The sequence below is a fragment of the Hydra vulgaris genome, chromosome 02 (genome assembly GCF_038396675.1).
Source record: "Hydra vulgaris chromosome 02, alternate assembly HydraT2T_AEP".
Lineage (NCBI taxonomy): Eukaryota > Metazoa > Cnidaria > Hydrozoa > Anthoathecata > Hydridae > Hydra > Hydra vulgaris.
The window spans coordinates 46,310,720-46,335,784 of record NC_088921.1 but is presented as its reverse complement, the minus strand read 5'-3'; the positions used below and the strand labels follow the sequence as shown (position 1 = coordinate 46,335,784).

The window sequence follows — 25,065 nt, the reverse complement described above, 5'->3', positions numbered from 1 at the left end:
ATTTAACCCCGAATTATCATCTTTTAGATCTCTATATGTTCTTTATCCAAACCTAATCCAAGTTTAAAGTGTATCCATTACCCCCTAATTGCTAAAAACTATGTTGGACTATGGAAGGTCACTTAGCTTTTATTTCTTCATAGATTTTGAATCCTTAAATGCAACAGCAGATTACTTCATAGCAGAACACGCTCAAAAACAAAAAACTTTTAAAAAATTATTTAAAAATTTAATTAATGCGGTAATATTATAAATTTTGACAGCTGATTTAGTTTTTATGTCTCATTAGACAGTTTGAAAACTGCTAACCTAACATATTAAAAAAAACATACTATAAAAGAAATTGTTATTATTAAATTCATTCAATCAGTAAAAACAAAATACGGTTTTTCATTTTTTTTTTTTTTTTTCATTTTTTTAACAAAGCTTAGTCCTGGATTGTTTGATATAATAGCATTATATTTAATTAATTAAGCCGTTATAAATAAAGCCCCTAATAATTATCAGATGTAAGATATTTCGCAAATGTTTTCTAAATTTTTTTTTTGTCACTTTTTTCAAGTTGCGCATGTCTAAAATGTTTTAAGAGTACCGCAAATCGGCATTTTTAGTTTCGAATTAAAGCGGGACTTGATTTACGAATCGAATCAAATCAGCAATATGAGGGAATCCAAATTGAAGCTTTTTTTCTTTTTTTTTAAATCGACTTGAACTTTTTTTTTTTTTGTTAGGAATAATTTTTTAGCTGTTGTTTGGAAGCAGTGTTACAATTACTTTCGATTACAATTACTCTGGCTGAAATAAATAAAAACATTTTGATCACATATTGCGTTGGATTTCTGAAAAAACAACAACACTCACAAAATAAACAGTGATTCGAAAAACTCAAATCATTTTTTTCGAGTTGAATCTCAAATCAAAGCAACACTTGATTCGCAAATCAAATCGACTTGCTGGGGCCTAGCTTATAGTTACTTTTTATTGATATTGTTCATGAATGCTGCTTTACTAACGGTTATATTTTTTTTAATCACATTATTAATGGCTTTTTTAATGGCTTCCCGGTCATATAATCCGTCGTGCTAAACTTGATTTTTTTAGGTACTTGTGAGGCATGATATCATGCGATATTTATTCCTAATTTCACGTTTTTCTACAAGAAATGAAAAATAAAGTATTTACATTTTCATACTTAAAGCGTGATTATGACAACAACCAATGTTCTTCATTAATTTTTAAACAACAAATTCTTTATTCATTCAAGTTTTTGCCATAGGTTAGACCGGGGGACCTTGACCCGCTCTTTTTTTCTTTTATGTATAACTTTTTAGCTTTTCAAACTTTATTTTGTTGCTTTTTTATGGAAAAAGGTTGATAAGACCCTAGACTATCCATAAATAACATTAATAAAAGTTTATAATTAGTTTTTAATACATTTTAAATTGATTTTGTTAGGTTATGTCTGATGGGCTAAAGTGCCTTGCTATCGGGGTAAGTTGGCCCTGGGGTATAAAACAGGAGAAAATTTAATTTTCATAAGTTTCTTTTGTTTTTTTTCATTACTTTATGTATTACTTTTTTAATTAAAAAAACAATTCATAATTAAAATTTGAAGTGTGTTAGACCTTAGTATGAAACCCTCTAATCATCTTATTTAATTCTTACTATTTACCCCAAGTTTGTTTTTTGTTTTCAAGCCATTTTTTATTTTCTCACAAAATATTATAATCGGAAATGAAAACAAGCTATTTAACACAAAAAAAACTTGTCGAGGATTGATTTTAAGGGTGGTACTACCCTGTAAATTTTATTTTCCAAAATAAGATCTTTTTCTTAAAATGATAAACATTTTTCGATAGTAGCTAAAAAACTGAATATAAAAAACACCTATTTTTTACTTATTTGTCACAAAAAAATCAGAAAAAAATTAGTGAAAAACATGCAGTCACAAGAACATAAATAACTTGAGGAATATTTTAGATAAAAGCTTTAAATTTTACAAACATATAGCTAAATGGTTGGCCCTTAGTATAATTTTTTAAAAATACTGAGCCAAAGTAAAATGGCAGATATTAGCCTGTAAACTCATAAAAAATGGTCCGTGGTGTATGTAAAATTTTAAGTTCTGGTCAAAATAAAATTTTTTGATTATTCTACTACCAGCCTTTTCTACAACATCAATGAACTGTGAAAATTTCAAAGAAAAAGAGTAAATAGTTTCTGAGATATCAATATTCTAGTTTTAAAATATTTGAAAAATATTATTCTGAGAAAAACAGCTTTTAAAATAAAAAATGTCATAAACTAAAAAAATCTCTAATCAAAAATCATCGAAACTGGCCAGAAAAATATGATTAACCATCTTTAATATTTTGCTCTGTGTCAAAATTTTGAAAATAGGGCAAACACATAAACAAACATGATTGCCGAGGCCGTTGCTAGGGGTTCAAAAATAACCTTGTTGCCTTTAAATACAATTTTAGGACTTTCTGTTATTTGAAGTAAAGTAAAGTGGTTCTTGTGATTTGTGAAAGTGGTTCTTGTGATTTGTGAAAGTGGTTCTTGTGATTTGTGAAAGTGGTTCTTGTGATTTGTGAAAGTGGTTCTTGTGATTTGTGAAAGTGGTTCTTGTGATTTGTGAAAGTGGTTCTTGTGATTTGTGAAAGTGGTTCTTGTGATTTAGGATGTTCAAACTGTTAGAATTTAAAGTAAAAAAAAATTTTTTTTGTGCTGATTTTAACAGGGTAGTACCACCTTAACATATGACCGATGTGCCCCATTTTCATCAGGCCAACCTGCCCCGTTGTAATATCTAAAGTATAAACACTTTTATCATTAAACCAATATTATTTAACAATTTATACTGAGGTAATCATTTAACAAAAAGTTTTAAATTTAGAACTTGGATAATGCATTACTGTCGAACACTAGTGAACATATTTACGTCAAACAAACTATTTAAAATTTACTTTGACGAATCAAAAATCGTTCAAATCAAATAAACATAATTTTTTTTTGAAAGAGGGTTGAATTATTACCAACTTCTATATCGATACTCAGCTCGTTAAAGCGCATATTCTTTAAATAAACTCGATACAAATAGCATATTATTCAAATAAACTCGAGTAAGCCAACCTGTCTCTATGGCCAATGTGCTCCGGTCTACCCTATAAAGTTATAATAAGTATAGATTTAAAATTACAATCAGAAATCTTTTTAATTTTATTACTATTTTTATCTATTGTAAAAAGTCTGATCTTTAAAAGTCCTTGCTTAAAATGATAACATGATGTGCTCCTCAATAAACTTCAATGTTTTACTGTTTAATAAACATATAATAAAGTTTTGTAATTGATAAATTTTTACTTTATCATTTAAATTAATACTTGATAAAGTTTTCAGATAGATAAGTTGATTAGTTTTGTGCTTTCGACGAAATTAATTTTGAGCTTTTAACGGTTATTATATATATATATATATATATATATATATATATATATATATATATATATATAATATATATTATATATATACATTATGTGTGCTCCTCTTTGCAGCGCCTCACAAGGGCACTGCGCTCTGACATGGCAACACCGATTAGTCAAAAACATTTACAGCTCACCCCGTTTTAACAGCTCGAAGTTCTCGAAGTTGCAAGAAAAATTTTTGGTACCGCAGTCGCAACAGGAAATGGCAAATCATTGCTTTTGCAAGAGAGTAAAAAAAGGGAACCCTAAATATCTTTACAACTATGTTAACTACAAACGCGCTATATGTATATAGTATATGACAGTATACTAAAAAATTAGTTTCAGTCAGTATTTACGGTCGAACCGTAAGATCAACCTCTACCTTCCTTCATCAAATATCATCTCCTCCGTTATCTTCAATTACTATTCCGTTCGCAAACACTTATTTGCTCACAACGCTAACAAATCGACGTGAGGTGACCATATCAGCTCATATGTGTTTAAAGCCAATGCAGTTACACTTGCCATAATTTTTCAGAAATCGTTGGATCAAGGTGTACTTCCAATGACGTGGCTTTTGGCAAACGTTACACCGCTGTTAAAAAATATGTGCTCCAGACTTGATATGGCAAGCTTCAGGCAGATCTCCATCACCTCTGTAACAAGCAAAGTCCATTGATTTCAATTTACAAAGATTTACAAAGTCCATGGATTTCACAAGGCTTCATCAAATCTTCCAAAATAAAATAAAAACTCTACGAAAAATATTAAAAAAAATAAACCTACAAAAATGAAAAAATATATAAAACTTATAAAAATCTTTTTGAAAAACTTAAGAAACAAGCTAAAAAAATTATTATATAAATCTTTTACAAAATAATATTGGTAATAATAAAAAAACATGGGATGTTATAAAAGAAGTAATAGGAAAGGAAAAGATTGATCCAGGTAATATCCTGCCAAACCATTTAAATATCGATAACAAAAACATTGTTATTAATGATCAAAAAAAGATTGCTGAAAGTTTTAACAATTATTTTACAAACATCGGAAACACACTAGCTAATAAAATACCTCAAAGTAAAAAAATATTTGAATCATATTTGAAAAAAGTGGACTTTGTAATGGACGAGTTTGACTTATCTTCTGATGAGCTTTGAAACGCATTTAAAACAATACAATCAAAAAAGAGTCCAGGCCTTGATGATATAAGCTCTCATGTGGTTAAAGAAGTTTATGATGTTATTGAATATCCCCTATTGCATATCTTTATTCGTTCATTAAAAAGTGGAGTTTTTCCTGAACACTTAAAATTAGCACGCGTAGTTCCGATATATAAAATATATCGGAACTACGCGTGCTAATTTTAAGTGTTCAGGAAAAACTCCACTTTTGGCCGATAGTTTGATAAAATAGAGTTATCTCCACACGGAGATAACTCTACTTTATCAAACTATCCGCCTATCTCCATACTTTCATGCTTCTCGAAAGTACTAGAACGCATTATGTACAACAGACTTTTTTCATACCTCCAAAATCACAATATCCTTTTTAATAACCAATACGGATTTAAAAAAGACCATTCAACTGAACATGCAGTAATAAAGTTAGTTAACAAAATTTTGAATGGGTTTGACAAAAATCGATATACACTTGGGGTATTTATCGATCTGTCAAAGGCGTTCGATACAGTGGATCACAAGATCCTTCTATACAAACTTAGTAATTATAGTATAAAAAATAAAAATCTAAAATGGTTTAGATGCTATCTAAACAATCGTAAACAAGCTTTATATTACAATAAAACTTACACTTCCCTTGAAACCATTACTTGTGGCGTTCCCCAGGGATCTATTCTAGGTCCTTTGCTTTTTCTTGTCTATATTAACGACATATTTTTATCTTCTCGTATACTGAATTTTATTCTTTTTGCAGATGACACCCAAGCTTTCTACACCCACTCAAATATTAAAACTATTTTTAACATAGTAAATCAGGAGCTTGAAGAGCTAAGCGATTGGTTGAAAGCTACCAAACTTTCCTTGAACATTGAAAAAAACAAATACATTATTTTCACAAAACCATCAAAGTCAGACACATTACCATTAAAACTTTCCATTTACACAATAGCTGGAAATGATTATGGTTATATTTATAAAAATGCATTTAATTGTATTTATATTTATAAAGATACATTTACTTGGCTATTTTAGTTATACGAGTTCTTATATTTATATATATTTAAATATCTTATAATTTGTGTTTATCTTATATTTAATTGATATTGATTGTAAAACATAATTGAAATTAACTGGGCAAGATGATCAGACCATCGTCTTCTGCTTGCTCCAGTCAACTTGTTATGTTAACAGTTTTGTATAAAAAAAAAATTTTATTGACGAAAAAGATTATATAATAATAATAATAAAAAGTAATGGAAAAATGGTAAAGACAAAATCATGCAACATCTTGTAGCCAACAAACTTATGACTATTTGTCAACAGAAAACTACAGCAAAAAATTAAATCTACAAAATCGATGGTAACATTCTTTTTTGGTTAATGGTTTTCTTTCAAATAGATCACCATGCGTTCTTCTTGGTAACATGTAATCCAACTAGGAGAAAGTTACCAGTGGCGTTCCAAAAGGTTCAGTGTTAGGTCCTACGCTATTCATAATCTTCATTAACAACATACCTGAAAACGTCAATAGTAAAAACATCTGCAAAGTGTGCACAGACTAATCCACTGATGACAAAAAGCTTGTCTGCAAACCAATACAAATAGTATTGTCACCTGTACTCAAATCTTGTTGATGGAGCTCAATATCAAAAAAATGCAAGATCATGCGCATCAATAATTAAACGTTTACCCACAAGTTTACTTAATAAACAAGTTCGATGCTAATTGCAAAGTCACCATAACTGAACTCGAGTTGGCAACATCCGAAAAAGACCTAGGCGTTCAAACTTCCAACAACTTAAAACACGAGAATCAAGCTAAAATTGACGCAACCAAGGTCAATAAAGTCTTAAAAATCCTAAAACACACCCTCATCAGCAGAAACACCAAAATACGAAAAAAGCTTTACACCACCTTTAAGCATTTTTTACATAACATAAATGCCATAGAGTGTATCCAGCATCGGGCTACCAAAGAACCACACAAATGAAACGCTTCGACTACGATACGAGATGCATCAAACTTAGCCTTACCTATTACTCGAAAGACGTTTACGTGGCGACTTTATTTAAAAATACAAACATTGACTCAGTTAGCTGGCATACTGCTCCACTTTACATCCCACCAAGCTTCAACCATTGCTAGCGCTTTTATTGTGAAATGCTTGAAAAAAAACGAAGCTGTCAGTGCTATTAGTGTCAACTGTTTTAAAGCAAAATTCGATCAGCTACCACCATAATTAATATATCGCATCATTTTACGTGCAATCACGCACAAGTTAGCCCGGCTAGTTGTGTAATTTAACTACTAACTTATTTTAATACAACTTTACATCTTTTGTGCATTAAATACTAAAAAAAATTATGAGGATGAGCGAGACGACATTATTTATAGATATACAACGTATGTCTTTCGCAATAATTTCATAAACTTGATTAGCAGCTTTAAGAATAAATTATTTTGCTCTCTGACAATTTTATGTCCAAAACCTTGAAAAGCTTATTCATTTGTTTCATTCCTTCCTGTCAGCAGCAACAATCATAAATAAACTTTCTGTAAAGGAAAATTGACTTACATTTGCTTATAGTTAGAAAGAGCGGGCTAAAGTCACTCCTGAACATTCCGTAATCCGTAATTTACTATCTAGGATGTATCAACAATCATACAGTGAAACAAGCTAAACTTATTGAAAAATTCCAAGATGATTATATTACGTTTATTCTCAATATAACTTTATTTGCCTTACTTGAATATAGTGGGTTTTTAACAAATAAAAATTTTCTTTAAAGGTAAGTGTTTTAGACGGCTGAAATAAGCAACTTTCGATGAAAACTCAAAACTATTATGCAATCATATCTATGAAAAATGAAGACTGGGAACAACAAAACCCTTTATTTTTTATTTTTACAATCATAAACTGAATTTATATGTTCATCAAGAACTTTCAAATTATACTCAATAATTTCTTGGTGTTGGAATTTATGACCCTATAAAGTTTACAATCCCCTCGAAATAAGGGGGTTTGAACTTTCCATGGTCGTAATCTACGAACTCAAAAAGATTATCATATGAAATTTAAGATCAGATGATAAATACAAATCGTCGTCATTAAAATTATATATAAAAATGCAATTATATAATTTAAGTAAATTTAACATTAAGGAAACAAAAAAATTATTTTTGTGTAAAGTTATTTAGTAACTTTATACGATAATAACCTTTTACATTTATATAATTTTAAATTTACATAAATTAAATAATTATGTATTTATATATAACTTTAAAAGATTTTTATTCCAGCATTTGTATTTCGAGCTGACAATTTATTTAATAACTGTAAAAAATAATTCTCAAGTCACTACCTTTATCATTGGTGTAAGTCACATATCTATATTTGGTCTAGGGAGAGCTAAAAAGGAGCGTTTTCTCATTTTCCAATTTTTTCGTACAAACTATTCTCAGATGTAGAAGTATTCATCATTGATATGAACATACCCAAGTTTAAAGTTTTTCTATACTCACTTGGACCCTGTTTAGATTTTTTCCTTAAAACTATGTATTATTCATGAACATTAACCGCTTTTACATAAATTGGCATTTTATGTCCATTTTTCCGTATTGTCTACTTAACGCAACAATTCTATACGTGAAAGGAAATAATTTAAAAAATAAAATTCAACACAATAACATTTTAAATTTTAATTCATCTTAAAATGTTTAAACAATAATGATGATATAATTGCATCATAAATTATTATAACCCATCAATGCTTGTTTTATCTAAAAACAATGCCTCACCGCTACCGTCCCGTAGACAAAAGCACATTAAAAAGCCAATAGTTCTACATAAAAAGTCAGTTAATAGTTTCAAAATCTCCTCATTGTCGTTTGCGTTAAAAAAAAATGCTATAGTTTTAAGTAACTACTGTACATAACGGATTTACAAAAAATAAAAATTTGTTTAGAAAATCACTATAGGACTATAAACGAATGTTTAAACATCAGATCTTAAAGAATTAAATAAACGTTAAAAAATTTTATAATTCAAAGCTTCTATATAATATAAAATTTCAATATATAATCCAAAAATACGTACTTGATTAGTCATTTTCACATTTAATCATGCGTAAATTTAATACAGAAAATGAAGAATCAAGTTGCTACAAAAATTCCATCCTGAAACATTCGGGTAATATCCACACTACACCAGAATAATATTACCCACAGCGAGTTTCATTATTAACGGAAATATAAATATTTGAAGTTTCATTTTTCTGTTTTTTTTTTGGGCTTCTCCATTGTATTATTCTATTTCTTCTTTGATTTTCTTAATTGTGCTAAATTCTTCTGAACTTTGAGCTTTCCTATTAATAATAAATAAAAAAATTATGAAATTGATGCTAACTAAAGTCATTTTTCTTAAATCCATAAAAGGATGGAATGTTAGGACACAATAGAACGATTTCTCTTTTTAATGAAAAATACCCAACAAATATCTGGTGCTAAAACTTTATATTGTTATTGTTTCTAGACTCCAATATATGAGATTATTAAAGAATTGAATAAATTAAATTTAGTTAATTTGATAAACTTATTTTGAAAAATTTAGGTGATAAAGGCGGCACCCTTAATATATATTTCTAACTTTCTAATATTTATTAACTTAGTTATAAAATGTGAAACCATACAATATATATATAAACCATATATATAAACCATAATAAATATAGAACAATCTAAATAGCCTTAAAATGATAAAAACGTCGCATTTTGAATTAAATTTTTTTCTTAATTCAAAACGAGTTTCAAAATTTCATTTTCTTTTAATTTAAAATGCATTTGTATCATTTTTTTAAACATTTTGAACTACATGAATGGGCATGTGAATCATTAAAAACCTTCGACCATATAAATTAATAGACACGCCTTACAGTAAGTTAATATTCACAAAATTTTGAAGCCAACATCTTTTAGCGCGTTTGAGCATTTAAAGTAAAAATAACTAAATGTATTTAACACTTTTAAAGTTTTAATATTTGTTATGTATAATATTTTGTTTAAATTTTAATTTTCGAATAGAATATAGTTATGTAACAAACATGGTTTTATCTTGTAATGCATATAATTGTACTCAAAGATATACTAAAGGAGTTTCTTTTCATAGGTAAATAGCTACAAATTATTCTTAACTAAGATCTACCTTATATTTTGAATATAAATAGTATATTATTTTAGCGTACCTATTAAATACTTTTTTTGTTGGTAGTTTTATAAAAAATATGGAATTGAGGAGAAAATGGATACAAGTTATGTGGAGGGATGGTTTTGCTCTTAGTAAACAATAAAAAATCTTAAAAAGTGGTAAACATTTCACTATTGACTGTTATGAAGGAAACAAAAAAAAAACTAAAAAATGATGCAACTCCTACTATATTTGATTTCCCAACACACAGAAAAAATGCTCATCCTAGGAAACCACCAAAAAACAGACAAAACATTATTTCAAATAATATCACTAATGACTCAATACACTAAGTCTAATGTAACTAAGACTTTTACAATGACATATATTGATTTAAAATGTTTGAGTTTACTTTTTGTATCATATAATACCTATACTTTTTTTAGGAACATAAATGTTAAAAATTGGTAAATCAATCCTACTACCAATGGTAAACGGTATATTGGTGATTTTGATGAAAATGATATGGTAACACCAGAAAATAAGTTTTCAAAATTAACTATAAGTAAACTTGCTGCTAAACAGAAGATAATTAAAATGCTTCAGCAATACAAGTGTCGTCTAATAGAAAGGATTTAAGACTTACATTCATCAGCCTTCGTCATCTTAAATCAAAAAGTAATAATAAAAATAAATAATATAATAATAAATAATAAATCAACCAAATCTAAAAAAATAAAATATCAACCAAACTAATAGTATGATATCTATTTTTAATAAGACTAGTTGTTAAACATGTATATTTGTGACTTTTTTAAGTTTTTTTTTTAATTTAATTATTTTAAATATTTGTGATTTTTGTAAGTTATACCCTTGGAATTATTTTGTTTTAATCAGCCTTCAGTTGAAATATGGCTTTAATTTAGTAAACTTTTATGATTAAAAATTTACTACATTGAACATTAGTGAACAGTTAGAGAAAAATTTAGTTCATCACAATTATAGTAAGAATAGCAATGAATTAATGTATTTTATTTTAAATATTTTTAACACAGTGCTTTTGAAAATAGTTTAAAGTTAAAAAATTAGTTTGAAAGGAAAACCTACAAACTGTGTATTGGGGTTATTATGTACCATTTACATGAAACCTGTCTGGCGTTTTACTATGATCAAGGTTTTAAATTGATCAAGGTGTTGTGTGTTCATTGACATTAGATGAGATAGCCATTAGAAAAAATGGGGTGTCAAATCTGCCCCTTATTATAAAACATTTTCAATTTTTTCAATCTGGGCGTATATATTTTTAGCAAAAAAAATATATAGCAAAAAAGACTTTTAATTGTTAAAATAAAGTTTTAAAGTTTTCGCTAGCTAGAAACCATTTTTTTTTTTTTTGTCTCTACAGTGCACCTTCTGGAGTAGCAGGACGAGCTATTTAATTTTTTTCTTTATTCAGTTTCAGACATTTTTTTATTTAGATCATTCGCAGCTTATTAGGACTAATTACCTGAGCACATTAATAACATAACTATCTTGACATATATGCAACAAAAAAACAAATTTTACAAAAAAACAAACAAATTTTACAGTTTTATGTGGCTCGCGTGGCTGAGCGGTTAAACGCTCAGCCACGCAAGCCACATAAAACTGTAAAATTTGATATATGTTTTAACATTACATAGTTTGTAGATTATATAAGTTAGATAATTAAATGCACTTCCGTTCAAATTTTCTTAGAAAATAAGTGCTGCAACTCTTTCTCGTCATTACTTTGGTTGCAATGGCTGCCAAGAGTTCTGTGTCAAACACGCTGGAAAGGACACTACTACTACTATTAAGTTCAGCATTATTATATAGATGATAGTTTACCCAAAGCAAAGAAGCTTTAGTTTTTATGGTAAACTATGTAAATTGATGTTGAAAACTTTCTGTTGCATAGTTTTTAATTAATGGTTTAGGAGGTTGTGAAAAAGCTAATATTGTTAAACCTTGTCTACAAATTATATGAAAGTGGTGCAGAAGTTATAAAGCTTACTTTGATGTAACTTCTTCAAATATTAGCATGGCAAATTTTTCAGGATCCAATGTTTCTAGTGAAAATATTCTATTGAAAACAAGGTAATCATCTTTACTCAAAATTGTTATCGCTAAATATTTAAAGATATGATTGCACCACAAAGCTGACTCAATCCACAAATTTCTACATAACTAACGTATACGAAGTGTATTAACAAAGCAAATTTTATTTTCAAATCAATAAAAAGTTATTTTGTATATTAATGTAATGCATAATAAAACACATAAAATTTTAAATAAAGTATTAATACATTTTCTATTCCAATAAATCTAAGAATACATTAAAATAATATACAAATAATAAAATAATAAATTTAAAATACTTAATAAAATAATAACAATAATAAGGTTTAATACAAAACATTAAGTTTTCTATTCTTAAAACTTCATTTTGTTTGTATTTACATTTTGTTTCGCCTAAACGTGACATCACCTGTTAAAATATGTTGGCTTCAAAATATTTAACTTACAGCGTATCTATCAGTTTATATGGTCAAAGTTAAAAATTTTGAACCTTTAGTTTTTTGTTAGTAAAATAAGTTTTTATTCAAACTTTTTCAAACAAAATTAACGTAATAAAAAACATTATTAATGATGCAGGTGGAAATTATTTTCTTAAAAAAAAAGTCTTAGTAAATTACTTCAAAAACATGATTTAAACATCGCTTTTTTACATTACATTACAACTATTACAAACATTACGTTACAACTAATTTGATTGAAGATTAAACGAGAATATTAGAAAATTATTCTTTTAAAAAAAAGTTTCTTTTCAGTTATGGTTTTAAACTATTTTGCTATGTTATTTCCTAATCGTCGCTTTCACTTTTTTTATTAATAACTCATTCTTAATTAAACAATTTTTATTACTCATACTTTAGTAGTCAGTCATTTTTATTTTATTAGTCAGTAAATTTTTTTTTATAGTTTTATCACCTGAGAGAAATTTTTTTTTTTGACATACTTTAGTAGTCAGTTTCCTTTTTGCATATACAGTATCAGACAAAACGAGTGCGACCAAATAATGCTAATTTAGTTTCTTTATATAAAAGTGCTGCATTTTTTCAATTTAGAAAAATAACTGTGTAACTATTTAGAGACAAAGTTCTTCAAGTTTTATTCATCACAAAGTTCATTATTTGTACACGAAAAATATTAAATTAATCAAAAGTATTAAAAAAAGTTGATTTCCTTCTGGACAAAACAAGTGCAACTTGACAAAATGTTGACCAAGCTGTATTTCGCTATCAATATTTTGTAGCGAAATGCTTTGTTGTTGATCACAACCTTGCATCTTCGAGGCATAGATTCGATCAGGTGATCAACGAAACTTTGTGGAATCGTTGCCCAGGCCTTTTGGATTTGTTCAAACAGTTGATCCTTATTACGAACACCTTCACGATTAATTCTGTGGTTGACGATCTCCCACAGGTTCTTGATAGGGTTGAGATCTGGAGATTGAGGCGGCCAATCCATCACCGATAGGTGGTTGTCTTGAAACCACTGCTTGACTACTTTTGCAGTGTGTTTCGGATCGTTGTCTTGCTGAAAAACCCATTTTATTGGCATATTCCATTCAGCATGAGGTAGCATAGCATCTTTCAGGATATTTTTATACATGAGACGGTCCATTATTCCATCGTTTTGATGTATTGGACCTAGACTGATTGCAGAAAAAAAACCCCAGAAAATTACATTGCCTCCACCATGCTTCACGGTCTTATGGCAGTAACGTATATCGAGGCGTTTTCCGGCCGGTCAACGTACACGGCAAATGTCATCGCTCCCAATGATGTTGAACTTCGATTCATCACTGAACAGGACAGTTCGCCATTTCTGCACAATCCAGTCAATATGAGATGTAGCAAACAGGAGTCTTTTCTTCTGGTTTTTTAGTGAAATCAGTGGTTTCTTTGCAGGGCGTCGAGAAAACAATCCGGCTTCAACAGCACGTCGTCTGATTGTTCGGGCCGATACAGGCAGCTCTAATTGCTTTTGTATCTTGACTGATGATATCCAGGGATCCTTCTTGACGGATCTGACGATCATAGAATCCTCTCAAGAAGTGGTCTTTCACCTTTGTTATCTGCTGCCAACTTCTCCATAGAATGATATTTGAAACATAGTCTTGATACGGTCCATTTCTTCATGCGATATTTATCACAAATACTTTTTTGTGACATTCCACCAACGTAATCGCCAATAATTTTCTTTCTTAGTTCCAATCCAAGACTGTTGGGAGCCATTTTTGCACCTGAAATCATAAAAATAATAAAAATAAATAATCATGCTTCTCTTGTTGTATTTCACTTCTTGAATTGATGTTCTTCGATAAAATACTTTGATAAAACTCGCTTTGATAAACTGTCTTGAGAATACTGACTGATTGACTTCCATATACTGACTGAATTACATGTCGATTTACATATCTTTTATATAGTAAAATGAACCTGTGTGAACCTGTTCTGGAAGATTCTAGATGCTTCTTTTCGATGCTTCTGGAAGCTTCTGGATGCGTCTAGATGCTTCTGAATGTTTCTGAATATTTCTAGATGCTACTGATGCTTCCAGATGCTTCTTCTGGAAACTTCTGGAAGCTTCTGCATGCTTCTGGAAACTTCCTTTAATTATTAAAAAACTTCCATGACGTTGACACGGACCAGACTTAAGAAAATGAAACAAACCAAAAAAGTTGCACTTGTTTTGTCCGCTGCAAAATAGCACTTGTCAACGAAATTCTGCCTGTGTGCTGTCACCTGTCAGCTGAATGCTCAGGTCATGGCATGCTATGACTCCAGATTCCTGACCTATTTGCTGTGGTAGTATAGTTCATTTCGTTTTTAAGACATGTAAAATTAGGAACACTTTTTAGCATTGTTCGATGTTGGTTGCAAATGTTTTGTCCAATACTGTATATATATATATATATATATATATATATATATATATATATATATATATATATATATATATATATTTGGAACATCGCATTAGCAATAAATTTGTAAAAATTTTAATAAAAATCACAATATTTTTTATTCTTGACATGTTTTGTAGTCTTACTACATTTTCAAAAGATTTAATTTACAATTAAAACTCTAGTAAATAAATTTAAAAACTGAAGACAATACAGAGAAAAATTAACGGACAAATAAACTTGTTACAAACCAATTATAATTACAAAAATTATATTACAAATTATGACAAAATAAACTTCCTAATATTAAAATATTAATAATAATAAAAATATAGTAAGTTAGATAGATAAATTTATAATATAATGAGATGTTTGTTTATTTAAAGAAGGATTTTCCCATTTAATATGAAGTGCTTCTTTTATTTTTAATTTGTTAATGATAGAAGCAGTATCTAAAATCTGAAAGCAATCATAATTAGTTAGTGTTTTACAATTAATGGATGAATTTAAATGTTTAAAAATATGGGATTGCTTGTCACTCGTAAGGTGCTCATTTATCTGTGTTGTCAAATGTCTGGAGGTTTCTTCAATATAACTGACGTTACAGCCAGCACAAGAAAATTTGTAGACAACCTTAGATTTAAGCATCTTAGGAAATGGATCTTTTATGCAAAAATTGTTTTTTAATTTATCGGTTGTGAATATAAATTTGATTATTACATTTTTACAATACTTTTTAATAATTTTATCAATTTTAGTTTTAGTGAAACTTGAGTAAAATCCAATAAATGGAAGCTCAAAATATCTTATATTAGTATTATCAACAGTATTTATAACAGTTGGATTAATTTTCTTTTCAACATATAATTTAATTTCAGTGTCGATAACTTTTTGCGGAAATTGATTATTTTTTAAAACTAAAGAAAGATTTTTTATATCCTTATCAAATCCAAACTATGTGTTGTTAATTTTATATGTTTGATCAATCAAGCAACGTATAAGACCAGTTTTGTAACATGAAGGGACAAAACTAAAGAAATTTTGTAAAAGACCTGTGTATGTTTTTTTGTGATAAACTGATGTAGAGAGTGAATTAGACATTAATAAGAACATCCAAAAATGGAATTTGGTTGTCTTTTTCTTTTTCCATAGTAAATCTTAAGTTTTTGTGTTGTCTATTGAGATGTTTAAAGAATTCTTGCGCTTCAAACTAAATTATAAACTGCTATTATGTCATCCACATAACGTTTATAAAAAAACTGGTATGGAGGATGAGCAATTATTAACCCATGTTTGTTCATGAAAACCAATAAACATATTAGCTAAAATTGGTGCTAAAGGAGAACCCATTGCAACGCCATCTAAATGATCATAAAATTTTCCGTTAAATAAGAAATGAGAACCTGACGTTGAAATTTGAAGTAATTTTTTTTTGAAATGAGTTTTAGAAAAATATTTTGAGCGAGTTTCATCTTTAAAAAACAATTCTGTTGCTATAATTATAGTTTCATTAAGTGGAATGTTAGTAAATAAGTTTTCAATATCATAAGAAACTATAAATTTGTTAGTTACATCAACTTGTCTTAAATCTTCAACGAATGAAAATGAGTCAAAAGTGGTTTTTTAAGTTTTCTAAGATACCTTTGTAAAGATACTTCTCTTTTTATAGTTGGATCATTTTTTAATTCTTTAAATTTAGTTTTATCACTTAAAATATTATTAAGAGAATTTATATTCCCTTTCTCTGGTCTTGTTATTACGATGTTTTCATTCTTCCTGAGTCTTTTTATTATTTTGTGTTTTCTCAGACAACCTTCAGACGCCGTATATTTGTAAACATAATTAATTGCTAAATGTGAAAGTTCACTTTTAACTTGAGGTTCCGAATCCTTGCTTCTAAGTTGGGTGTTGAGAAATTGCGCAACACTATCAAATTGAGCAAAAACGTCCGTCTTTTTTATAAACGCTGGTGGTAAAGCGAAGTTAAGACCATTATTCAATAAATCCAGTTCATGGTGTTGTAAAGTGTATGAAGACATATTTTGTACGAAGTTTTCATTTTTATAAGGAATGCTAGTAAATTTAGTGAGTAAACATAATTTTTTCTCGTGGGTTTTTATAATTGACTGTTCTTTTTTCATTACATTATTTTTAATAACCTTTATTAAAAAATACCATTGTAAGGTTGAACAATTATTTCTTACTTGGCACTTTATTTCATCTAATTCTTTTTGCAATAATTTTTGTTTGTTTGATCTTTTATGTAACACACTTTTGAGTAACCTTCTTTTTATCGACATTATATCATTGTGGTTTGCATGAGGTATGTTAAATCCTAAATACTTTGGGTATACTTTAAATAGCTTGCAGTTTTTAAGAAAGTTCATGTTCAAACGGGCTTTGTTACTTTTGATAAAAAGCTTTTCCAATTTTCGTAAAATCTGCACAGTTAAAATTCCTTGAGAAACGTTTGCTAAATCGTGAAGTATATTTTTTGAACATCGCATTAGCAATAAATTTGTAAAAATTTTAATAAAAATCACAATATTTTTCATTCTTGACATGTTTCGTAGTCTTACTACATTTTCAAAAGATTTAATTTACAATTAAAACTCTGGTAAATAAATTCTTATTCATAAGTCTAATTCACTCTCTACATCAGTTTATCACAAAAAAACATACACAGGTCTTTTACAAAATTTCTTTAGTTTTGTCCCTTCATGTTACAAAACTGGTCTTATATGTTGCTTGATTGATCAAACATATATAATTAACAACACATAGTTTGGATTTGATAAGGATATAAAAAATCTTTCCTTAGTTTTAAAAAATAATCAATTTCCGCAAAAAGTTATCGACACTGAAATTAAATTATATGTTGAAAAGAAAATTAATCCAACTGTTATAAATACTGTTGATAATACTAATATAAGATATTTTGAGCTTCCATTTATTGGATTTTACTCAAGTTTCACTAAAACTAAAATTGATAAAATTATTAAAAAGTATTGTAAAAATGTAATAATCAAATTTATATTCACAACCGATAAATTAAAAAACAATTTTTGCATAAAAGATCCACTTCCTAAGATGCTTAAATCTAACGTTGTCTACAAATTTTCTTGTGCTGGCTGTAACGCCAGTTATATTGAAGAAACCTCCAGACATTTGACAACACAGATAAATGAGCACCTTACGAGTGACAAGCAATCCCATATTTTTAAACATTTAAATTCATCCATTAATTGTAAAACACTAACTAATTATGATTGCTTTCAGATTTTAGATACTGCTTCTATCATTAACAAACTAAAAATAAAAGCACTTCATATTAAATGGGAAAATAATTCTTTAAATAAACAAACATCTCATTATATTATAAATTTATCTATCTAACTTACTATATTTTTATTATTATTAATATTTTAATATTAGGAAGTTTATTTTGTCATAATTTGTATTATAATTTTTAATTGGTTTGTAACAAGTTTATTTGTCCGTTAATTTTTCTCTGTATTGTCTTCAGTTTTTCAATTACTTACTAGAGTTTTAATTGTAAATTAAATCTTTTGAAAATGTAGTAAGACTACAAAACATGTCAAGAATAAAAAATATTGTGATTTTTATTAAAATATATATATATATTTATGCTTAAACAATTTTTTTTTAAAACTTCTTTTTATGGATTAACTTCTATTTGTAAAAAATTTATTTATTTTTACAATATTTCGAGGTAATATAGATACCCTCGTTATCTAGTATATTAAAAACCGTTATAAAAAATAATATTATACAAAACCATCTAAATTTACGAAACAATGTTCTTTGTAAGAACTTCTTCTTGAGAGTTTTTTAAGAGAATTTTTGTGACGTAAGAATTTGAACATAGGTTTCCAAACTGACTTAAACACTCTATGTAAGAAAATTAATTGAGTAACTTATTTTTTGTACACTTTATAATTATATTTATTTAAAGTATAATTTATATTATCATTTATTTATAATTTATAACATAACCGAATTAGATCATTTAAGTCATATTATTGAGTTAGTCGTAAGCAGAATTAAACTTGAATTGAAATTTTGATTAACACTCCAGTCAACTTATCTATCTGGCAACTTAAGATTTTTTTAAAATTAATTTATTATTTTTTCTTTAACTTATATTAATTGAATTTACCATAAATTAACAAAGAAACCAAAACCATCTCATTTACTTTTAACCTGTACGTTTTTACATACGTCTTATTTTTGTAAAGTCAAACTAATGCAAATAAAAATACTACAAATATTGTGTTTTGTAATGCACTGTAATAACTTTTTTGCATTCATTTTATTGAATGCAAGTACAGTGTTTTCAGCCCATGACTTTTTTTTACAGATCTTTTAAAACTTATGATTTTCTGACTTTCATTTAAAAAATTTGATTAGTTACCATATTATTCAACAAAAATCTGAAAAGCATAAAATAAAAAACTTTAGTACCTTTTTTTACCCAAATAAAACTGTGGAGCGATTTCTCCAACTACAAAAAGGATATCATTATGATTGTCAATTTTAGTAATAGTAAATAAAACTTCGCTACCAACTTTAATGTTATTGATTATTTCTTTTTGAGATGCTGATAGATAATCAAAGTTAGGTTGTATAATAGATCCATTGATACAACCATGAATCAAACATCCCAAGTGGTGATCAGCTGGAAAAAAAAAATTAATTTTGAAAAAAATTTTTAAATGTTTTTTTGTTTTGCATAGTATGAGCTGACTTTTTTTTTTGCACAATTTTATCCTTAACTCGCACAATAATTTATCACAACAATTAATATTTAAGTATCAATGAGTCCACAGGAAACAAAAAAAGAAGTCAAAAATAAATAAATAAAATAAAAATTATAACTGACAATTTATTTTCTTGCATGAACCAAAATAAATAAGAATCCTAATGAGAAAGAATATTTTGAAAGAAACATTTTTTTCATTGACATGACATCACAAATAAAAAAAACATGCAATGTAATCAAACTAAATGATTACCAAATTAAAATATTTATATACCATAGTATATATATATATATATATATATATATATATATATATATATATATATATATATATATATATATATATTTTATATATATATATATATATATATATATATATTTATATATATATATATATATATATATATATATATATATATACATATATATATATATATATATATATATATATATATATATATATATATATTATATATATATATATATATATATATTTATATATATATATATATATATATATATATATACATATATATATATATATATACATATATATATATATATATATATATATATATATATATATATATATATATATATATATATATATATATATATATATATATATATATATATATGAAAACAGTACAACAATTTTATGGAGCTCTAAGTTTCATGCCACTCAGCAATTATTCAGTCATATTATTCAAAAATATAAATTAAAAGCCGATATAAAACACACAAGTTTAGTGTTACAATAGCATATGACATCAAGTTTAATTGATCCAAGATTTGTTCCAGCAATTACAATTGGAATCTTTTAATTATATTTCACTTGATTGTAGACATGTTACCTGCATCGCTATGTATCCAGATTTCTTTAGAAAGTTCTGTATCAAATTTGCACTTGGTTGCATTAAAGGGATCTCAAAGCGCTGAGACAAGTTGTGTTTATTTTAAAGAGAATGATAAAAAAAAACATTTGGGCAGAATTTTTTTAAGTAAAACAAAATAATAAATGTATACCAACAAAAACAAACTTTGTTGTTTTATTCGAAGCTCACCATCTCCACAGTAGCAATTCTCCTGGAGTCTTTAGAATATACGCCGCAATTTACAGACTTTATAATTTATTCCAGCGTGTTTAATTGCAAAGAGTTTTAGTAAATGACATCATCGTAGAATTTTTTTTTTGAATCAATATTATTTGTTATTGTTTTATTTGTTTTTTAAAATAGCATTTATTATCAATCATATGACTTTCCTATAAATTTTATAGGAAACTAAACATAAGAATATTTTTTTATAGAGCACGAGAACCAATTAAATTAATATTTATATATTACACTCTTAAATAAAATAAATATATAAAAAAAGTTGTTGATCACCTTATTATATATTATGAATCTTATTTTCTTTTTATGTAAATAATGGGAACTTTTTTTTAGTTTATCTAAGCCGTTTATTGCTATGACGTTTTTGTTCTCCTATCGAAATGACATTTTAAAGATTTTTAAATTTTTATTTAATAAATAATTTTGGTAAACAACATCATTTATTGGAGATAATAGCCGAATTCTTTGATTTATAGTTAGAAAATATTATTAAGTATGTCAATTTAGTGGAAATTGATAAATTTTGATGATTTGCATATAAATATCAAGGTAATTTTGTATTTTGCATTTGGATTTTGATAACTAAACGATAAAAATGTCGGCAACTCCATACCGATTCGAACCAATTAAAAAAAAAGACAAAAAGAACCTGTATGGATAAAATAAACGAAATAGTTGAAAATCGTAACAGCTATGAAAATTTGAATTTTGATATCGCTAAAACGCCAAAGTTAGGCCGTTTAAGTGTTGACGCTGAACAATGGTGTAAATATGGATATTTTAAAACTATGCCACTTGAAAAAGAATGTCTTTGTTGCATTGAAATAAAGGAAATAAATATTGCCTCAGGTATTACAAACTAAGTAACATTCTTTAAAATATAAACTGATGTGCGCAGTATTAATAATAGTAATAATAACAAACATTAACTTTTTTGTACATAATGGCTATTTAAAGTAAAAAAAGTTTTTGTTTTAAAGATCATCAATGCATAACAGAGCATGAAACAGACAGCTTTTTATTAATTAAAGCAATAAATAATGTTTTATGGCAATAATTAAAGATAGATGGCGATTAAAATTGTGTTGAAGCACGCATTAAAAAACATATTTAATATTTCCTAATTTATGTCGTATTTAGCACGTATTTTACATTTTTCTTATCAAAAAACTTGCAAAATTGACAATGAAAGGTTTTTCGTTAAACGATTTTGATTTAAAAATTGACTCAATAATGCTACACTTTTTTTGCAATCATTAACAGTAATTATTTAACTTCAAAAATAAAATAAAAGGAGCAATACCCCCTCTCCCCCACCCAAGCATACGTACTTTATGAACAATCCCTTAATGCTGTTAATTAAACTTTTATTTTTTAGGTTAAAAAAAACAAATAAATTTTTTTAACAGAACCTTTATATACAGATAATAATAATTTAATAACAATAAATATAACACAAAATTAATTTATAGCAATGAACAAGCTTAAAATGTTTGAAATATTTTATTATTATTTTTAATGTGAACTTCGTAAAAATAACAAAAAAATAATAATTTGAAATAATTAAAAAAATTCTATAGTAATTTATGATTTAAAAAAAAAACTTTTATATAATGATAAGTAGCTAAGCAAATTCTTAAATAATCTATAATGAAAAAAAAATATCTATAACTTGGTAACAAAAAAATTTTTAAAGATTTCTTATCGAAACTCTACAATGATGTCATTTACTAAAACTCTTTGGAATTAAACGCGCTTGAATAAATTATGAAGTCTGTAGATTGTGGCATATATTTTAAAGAATTGCTACTGTGGAGACGGGGAGCTTCGAGTAAAACAACAAAGTTTGTTTTGTTGGTATACATTTATTATTTTGTTTTATTCTAAAAAATTCTGCCCAAACATTTTTTTATCACTCTCTTTAAAATAAACACAACTTGTCTCAGCACTTTGGGATCCTTTTAAAGGATTTTAGATGTTTTGCAAACCTAAACTTGAATATATTTTCATTAACACTAATATAAGATTGTTTCATAAGGTTGGGATGTTACAGTGGGATGTTACAGTGGTCTAATATATAACACTTTTTGATAGACATTGGTTATTTAATGGTTTGTATATATTGGTTTTCTCAATGCAGTACCAGCTTGTATAAATAGTACATTTCTATATGTATGTTTGTGTTCTGTCTGCCCTCTGATGCAGCGTTCATCCACCCATAAGCTTCTATATATATGTTAGTGTTATTCTGAACCTCTAGCACAGTGTTTGCTTGCCTCTAACCTTGTTTTAAATAATAAAAACTTGATGCATTTGCCTAATATGAATTTGACATCATAAAAATCTCTTCACTTTTTTACTTTTGAAATGTTTATTTTCTTTGAATTTTTTGCTTTTATTAAATAATTAAATTTAATATTACATTTTTAAAAACATTTGATATAAACAAATTTCTTTCTTTTCTTGACATTTGTATAAATGAATTAAAATATCTTTAATTTTTTTAAATGATTATTTCTTAAACTTCTAATTTCGGCTTTGCAACTAAAAATGATTTTTTATTTTAAAAAAGTTAGTGAGTAACAAATTTAAAAAATTCATTAATTAATTTACTTTTTTATTAAAAGATGTGAAAGCAAAGATTATTTTTTTTAAACACCATTTATTAAAACTAAATCACTTAATTTTATTTTTTATTATTAAATAGAAATTTAAGTAAACATTATTTATTGCAATCAAAAGTTGTATAAATATTCTTGTGCATGCGAGATGATAAATAAAAGTTTTTATTATATTATTACTTTTATGGTTTTTTTTTAGGTTTTGTTTAATAACTTTGTATTCAAAATAATTTTGTTGTTTACTAAAAACAACTTTGTTTTCTGTTACTAAATATTTAGATATAATAATTTTGTTTTTGTTTGTTTAACATCTTTGCTTCCAACAAGGCTGAAAGCAACCACAGAAAACGGATGAGACTCAATTGAATGACGAGTAACATGAAAATGAATTTTAGTAGATCGCACAAGAGATGTTAGCTCTAGAAAAGAGAAAGAGACATTACAACGATGTGATAATAGTTGGAGGTTGGCTGCAATAGCAGGTCCAACTATGTTTACAATGCGTTTTTGCACCTTGTCTAAAAGAGAAAGGGCAACAGTATTCCATACAAGGCCAGATTTGAGATTTATAGAGATAGAGAATATAATCTGGAGTAAGAAAGTGTTGAGCTCGATAAAGAGATGCAACCTTTGCAGATACTAATTTTGCAACGGATTTAATATATGGTTTCCAAGAAAGATCGGAAGTAAGAGTTAATTCCAGAAGATTAAGTGTAGATGACTTATCGAGTACATTACCGTTCATAAGTATAGGAACATGATAAGTGACATGAATAAATGGTAGTATCATCAGCGAACAATGCCACATTAAATGTGAGAATATCTTGAAGGTCGTTAATGTAAATTAAAAAGAGTATAGGGCTAAGGATTGAAACTTGAAGAACCCCTGAAGTTACAGAATAAGAAGAAGAGTGCTGTCCATCGCGAACAACTTTTATACTACGATTAGAAAGTAAGGATTCAATAATCTTAAAGATGTTACCAGATACATTGTAAGAAAAAAGCTTATGGAGAAGACCAGCATGCCAAACTTTATCAAAAGAAATGTCAAGAGCAATGGCCTTAACCTCTCCACCTTTAACTAATGCACTAATGAATTAGTAGAGAAAGGACGAGACTTAATTGAATGACGAGTAACACGAGAATGAATTTTAGTAGATGGCACAAGAGACATTATGTGATAATGGTTGACGATATGACAATGGTTGGAGGTTGGCTGCAAGAGCAGGTCCAACTATGTTTACAATGCGCTTTTGCACCTTGTCTAAAAGAGAAAGGGCATCATTAAAAGATCCGCCCCAGATATGGCAACAGTATTCCATACAAGGCGGAATTTAAGATTTATAGAGATAGAGAATAGAATCCGAAGTAAGAAAGTGACGAGCTCGATAAAGAGATGCAACCTTAGCAGATGCTAATTTTGCAACTGATTTGATATATGTTTTTCAAGAAAGATTGGAAGTAAGAGTTAATCCTAGAAGATGAAGAGTAGGTGACTTATCGAGTACATCATCATTCATAAATATAGGAAGATCTAAACTATTGCCATAACGAATGGCTGAAAAAAATTGAGTTTTATCTGAATTAAAGTTCAACAGCCACTGTGAGCCCCATGCTGGAGCAGAAGTGAGATCCTTTTCAAGCTCAAATGCCCCCTCCAAGCAATCAGAGGGTGTTGGTTTCTTATCACGGCAAGAATAAATGGTAGTATCATCAGCAA

At 27.4% G+C, this 25,065-nt stretch overlaps 1 protein-coding gene across 1 annotated transcript in view; it reads right to left on the bottom strand.

Moving 5' to 3' along the window:
- Nucleotides 1–8,335: 8,335 nt before the first annotated feature.
- LOC136076985 (DNA-directed RNA polymerase I subunit RPA43-like) overlaps nucleotides 8,336–25,065 on the bottom strand; it is a 40,846-nt gene continuing 24,116 nt past the window's right edge. Inside the window, exons 2-3 of the mRNA XM_065791117.1 lie at nucleotides 19,312–19,525; nucleotides 8,336–9,015 (exon numbers count right to left, since the gene is read on the bottom strand). Of these exons, the coding sequence (XP_065647189.1) occupies nucleotides 8,955–9,015; nucleotides 19,312–19,525 (275 nt within the window). The 3' untranslated portion in view covers nucleotides 8,336–8,954. The remainder of the gene's footprint in view (nucleotides 9,016–19,311; nucleotides 19,526–25,065) is intronic.